Source organism: Caenorhabditis briggsae (assembly GCF_000004555.2).
Source record: "Caenorhabditis briggsae complete genome, chrII, whole genome shotgun sequence".
NCBI lineage: Eukaryota > Metazoa > Nematoda > Chromadorea > Rhabditida > Rhabditidae > Caenorhabditis > Caenorhabditis briggsae.
In genome coordinates, this window is record NC_013486.2 from 15251213 (window position 1) to 15256863 (window position 5651).

Here is a 5651-nt window from a genome sequence, read left to right on the forward strand (position 1 = left end):
AAATGGTAAGAAGGAGAAAAATAAAAAAAGGAAAATATCAATTTTGGATTTTCAAATTCAAATTTTTTGGTTTCTTTGAAATTCCAGATTTTTTCAGAATAGAAATTTTGTCATCTCAGTTTTTGAACTTTACAAATTTTTGAGAATACAAAGTTTGGATAATTTTGAGATGTTCTAGATTTTCTAAATTACTTGGAGTTCATAAAGTTTTTGATCTTTTCGAATTGTCAAATTTTGGGTGATTTGAAATTTCGGGTGAAATTTTGGATCATTCATAATTTTCAAATCATGGAAATTTAGTAATTTTTTGGAATTTTTGCCAAATTCTGGAATTTCCTGGAATTTCTGAATTTCTGAATTTCTGAATTTCTGAATTTCTGAATTTCTGAATTTCTGAATTTCTGAATTTCTGAATTTCTGAATTTCTGAATTTCTGAATTTCTGAATTTCTGAATTTCTGAATTTCTGAATTTCTGAATTTCTGAATTTCTGAATTTCTGAATTTCTGAATTTCTGAATTTCTGAACTTCTGAATTTCTGAATTTCTGAATTTCTGAATTTCTGAATTTCTGAATTTCTGAATTTCTGAATTTCTGAATTTCTGAATTTCTGAATTTTCAGAATTTAAAAAAATATCTGAATTTTTTTCTATTTTTCTATTTTTTGAGGTAAAAAAGGTTCCAAAAAATAGGCTCTATTTCTGCATCATCATTATTTTTCCTCCATTTTCTCATGGTCAATTTAAAATGGACCAAGCCACGCCCCCTAATTTTCTTCTAGAAGGATTTACTTTTTAGGAAAAAGAAGGGACCTTGAGAAACACTTTAGAAACTCAAAATGAAAAAAAAAATTATTAAAATATTTTCTAGAGAGGCGGAATCTTGAGAAAAGTAATAAAAAAAAGAAGAAAAGAGTCTGGAAAAAATATTTGGTTGTAGTTTTCTTATTTGGAGCCCTCCTACTATTCACATCATTCAGAAATATTTCCGGTCGGTGGCAGATGGAAAAAAGAGGCACAAAAAAAACAGATTGACAAGCAAAGTATTTTATGAATTTTTGATCGCTCTCAATTTAGCTTTTTTTTGACATGAAAAACACTGAAAAACGTTTGAAAAAGAAAACAAAAAGATTTGACCCAGGTGGGGTTTGAACCGCTGACCTCTAGATCGTCAGTCACTTCTCTACCCAATTGAGCCAAAAATGCCAAAATCGGTAAATAGGTATTTTCGATGTGGAATTTCGTGCTGACTTTCAAAATGTTTGTGAAATACGCTGAAAACAGATTTTCAGTTTTGAAAATTCAAATTTCCTTTTGGTCGAAGCACCATGTTTTTGATTTCAAAATGGGTAATTTTTAGTTTCTAGTCCCTCCAGAACACTAAAAAACGTTTTACAAAGAAAACAAAAAAGGTTAACCCCGATGGGGTTCGAACCTCTGACCTCTAGATCGCCAGTCATCTCTCTACCCAGTTGAGCCAGAAATGCAAAAGTCGATAAGCAGGTCGTTTCGATGAGTCGATAAGCAGGTCGTTTCGAGATTCGGTTTTTACGAAAATAACACTTTTGATGAGAAGAAAAATAATCAATGACAGAAAACAAAAATGAAGTCATGAGAATTTCTAGAAATTTCTAGAAATGAGAAGAAGAAATTCATTCGACCGAATACAAAATTTTTGTGGCTTGTCTGATTGTGAAAATGTCACAAAAAACAAAAAATTCGAATTTGGAATCTAAATTTTTAAAATTTTAAATAGCAAAAATTCTAAAGATTGAAATTCCAGAAATTCAGAAATTCAGAAATTCAGAAATTCAGAAATTCAGAAATTCAGAAATTCAGAAATTCAGAAATTCAGAAATTCAGAAATTCAGAAATTCTGAATTCCAGAAATTCATAAATTCAGAAATTCAGAAATTCAGAAATTCAGAAATTCAGAAATTCAGAAATTCAGAAATTCAGAAATTCGGAAATTCAGAAATTCAGAAATTCAGAAATTTCAGGAAATTCAGAAATTCAGAAACTCAGAAATTCAGAAATTCAGATATTCAGAAATTCAGAAATTCAGAAATTCAGAAATTCAGAAATTCAGAAAAAATCGAGAAATTCCAAGTGTCTGAATTGTCAGGAAAATGGAAATTTTCAAAAAATCGAATTCCCAAAAAAAAAAAAAAAAGAACTGTGTACCCCAAAAAGCTCTGATCCAACCCTAGAAAAACCCAAAAAATGGAGTCAATCCCACCGAGAAAAAACGAAAAGCCCCCTCATAAATTTTCCAGTCACCCTATTTATTTTGTGTTCCCAGCACTAAAAAAGAAAAGGCGGGAAATGGAAATGACGATATTATATTGGGACCACAGGAAAAGAGAGTGAAAAAAAGAAAAATTGGAAAATTTCTAGGAAGAAATTGGAAGGAAAAAGGGGGGATGAAGATGTGATCGGTGGATAATATGTCCCTGGAGAGAATGCGACACATTTTTCGAAAATGACAGGAGAAAGGGAGATAAGAAGAAGGTGAAGGGGACTTTGGAATGGGAAAATTGTTGAATTTCTGAAGGATTCTGAATTTAGCGTCAGTTTTCCCATCAAAATAATTGAGATTCCAGAAAAATAGCTACAGTACCGGTTTATCAGACATCTTAATTTTCAGTTGATTTTCGGTCATTTTGACAATTTTCAAGAGCCTGGAGCTTGGCTGTCGAGTTGCTGATCGCTTTGAAAATTTTGGAGGGTTTAAAACAGACCTAGATTGAAAACTTTGCATTTGTAGAATTTTTAGAAAATTCCTAATTTTTCAGTTACTGGCTGATTTCTGAAAGACACACATTTTACCTGTTTTCGTACTGTGTCCTTCGGAAAACGGCAAATACCGTAAAACCTCTAATAGAACGACACCCGAATTGNNCACTTTGAGCCTATATATCTCACTTCTTTTGAAAGATATCAAAAAGTGGTTGAGTAGTAAAATGTTTATCAGGATATCAGCAACATTTTACTAGTTAGCCACTTTTTGATATCTTTCACAGAAAATGAGATANATACGGTCAGAGTGGGCGGTCCCGGTGCCGTTCTATTAGAGGTTTTACGGTATACAATATTTTTCTGAATATCTAATAGACCAGTACTGTAACTACTAAATCTGACAGTTAGGAATTTAAAATTAGAATCTTTTATACACTGTGAGACAGTTTTGTGCCAAAATCAATCAAATTTCAGAAATCAATAATTCTCAAAAAACATGGTGCCTCTTTGATAATTTTCGAAATTCTCAAACTTTCAAGATTGCCGAAACTACAAAATACATGTTGTACATGTTGCTTCGATCTATTTTTTTTTGGAAGACGTTTTGAAAAGAAAAACAAAAAATTTGTGTCAGGTGGGGTTCGAACCCGTGACCACTAGATCGCCAGTCATCACTGTACCCAGTTGAGCCAAATATGCGAAAATCGGTAAAAAGGTCGTTTCGCTGCGGAATTTTGTGTTGAATTTGAAAATCTATTTGGTTTTGTTCCTGCATTTTTAGAACTCGAGATAATTTGAAAAGTATAGATGAATGCACCAAAAACGGGAATTTTGAAAATAACAAAAAAAAATTCCCGAAATGTGTAGTTTTTAAAGTTCGAAAGTATCTAAAAGGTGTTTAAAATAATTTTGACAAAGATTCCAATAATTATACCGCAGGCGAGTTCGAACCCCTGACCACTAGATCGCCAATCATCCCTCTACCCAGTTGAGCCAAATATGCGAAAATCGGTAAATAGGTCATTTCGATGTGGAATTTTGCTCTGAATCTAGAAATCATAATGAAATCTGCTGAAAATTGATTTTCATACCCGAAAATGCATTATTTAATGTAGGGAGCCCAAAACGGCTCATTTTTGGTTTCTAGCCTCTCTAGAACATCTAAAAAAAACTATGAAAAAAAAAACAAAAAAGATTTGACCCGGTGGGGTTCGAACCCCTGACCTCTAGATTGCCAGTCGCCCCTCTACCCGTCTGAGCCAAAAATGCGGAAATCGGTAAATAGGTCATTTCGATATGGACTTTTGTGTTGAATCTAACCATAATAATGAAAACTGCTGAAAATTGAATATCATCCCAGAAAATGTGGATTTCATTTTTGTCGATGCACCATGATAGTGAATCCCTGGTTTTACAAGAAAAAAAAATCAGAAAATTGAAATCTCCAAATTCCCATCAAAAAGATAGAGAGATGCGTTCAAGTGCTCCATCTGATCCCAAAAAAAAGTGACATGGATATCTCTAGACAAATCAAATTATCGAATTAGCATCAAAACCAGTACTTTTCCATTTGAAAATCTTGGAAAAAAAGGAGAAAGGGAGCAGAAAATCTCGAAAAATGAAATAAAATTTTAGTGTCTTTTTCCATTTTTCTCTTTTCAAACCAGAAGAAAAAAGATACATAAAACCTTGCAAGTCGTTAAGTTAGAAAAAGATAAATGCTCTAAAAATTTTTATTTCAAAGAAAGAAATCGCCCGTTTTCGAATTTGAAAAAGTAGCAAAAGGATTACTGTAGCTAAAAAAGGATTACTGTAGCCAGAAATACGATAAATACTGATAAAGTAGGAGCAAAGGAAACTGGTGATCCTGGAAATTGCTCTGGGAAATGCTCCACACGCATCTGGCCAACTCGACTGCGAGCATAGTCTGCGGAGAAGCCGGTTACTCTCTGAAATGAAACCTTTGAGATGAAACTAATTTTGTTGAATTCAGTAGATTATGAGCTTCAATTTGATACCCTAATTGACAAGAAAATGTGCTCGGGGAGCTTTTTTCGGATTTTTGAAAATTTCAAATTTCAAATTTTTGAAAAGTTAAAAAAAATTTTTAGATACTCACATGAGAAATCGCATTGATCTGATTGACATCAGTGTCGATCCATTTGATATGAGTCGTCATATTTTTTGGTCCGGGACTTGCCGAATTCTTCTGTGTTGGCCACAAATCGTGGCAACTCGGTTGAGCACTGGAGCACACACATAATCCAACGGCTCCACGAGTGTGACACATTAGATGGTCGTCGTAGGCACTTAATTAGGGGTAATTAGATAATTAGTTAATTTTTTTTGAATTTAGAAGGTTATGAGCTTCAATTTGATACCCGAATTTTCCGGAAAAAAATTTGCTCAAGAAGTGAAAAATGGAAAATTCCAAGATTTTACCAAAATTGAAAACTTCAAATTATTAAATTGCTCAATTAAACAATCAGTTACCGTATATTGTAATCGGAGACATCCTCAGCACATCCAGAAAGAAACATCGAGCGACCATCAGAGAGTAGATCTGGAAGTTTTTGAAGGATTTTTTAAAGAATTTTTCAAAAAATCTATTCAAATTTAGCAACATTTTGAAGCTCTTAATCTCAACAACTCAAATATTCTAACTTTTTTTGTTTAAAGGGGGACTCCGACCAGTAATTTTTATTGCATTAAAATGTGTTAAAATTTATCTATTTTTCAAATATTATTGCGAAAAAATTCAAAAAAAATCCGAAATCCCCGAAAAACGCCGTTGAAAAGGAAGAAAATTCAAAAAAAGGTGCCGCCGGGGGACGAGGATTTTCAGTGAGAAACCTAGGCCACGGCACCTGACAGCCTTTTTTCAAGTCGCCGACAGTGGTTTTTTACGTTTTTT

The 5651-nt window shown here is 33.0% G+C and overlaps 1 protein-coding gene across 1 annotated transcript in view; it reads right to left on the bottom strand.

Annotated features, from left to right (window-relative positions):
* Nucleotides 1–4533: 4533 nt before the first annotated feature.
* CBG16021 overlaps nt 4534–5651 on the bottom strand; it is a gene marked incomplete at both ends in the record, with an annotated part of 1695 nt that continues 577 nt past the window's right edge. The window contains 3 exons of the mRNA XM_045243107.1: nt 4534–4686; nt 4857–5046; nt 5231–5300. Of these exons, the coding sequence (XP_045095936.1) occupies nt 4534–4686; nt 4857–5046; nt 5231–5300 (413 nt within the window). The remainder of the gene's footprint in view (nt 4687–4856; nt 5047–5230; nt 5301–5651) is intronic.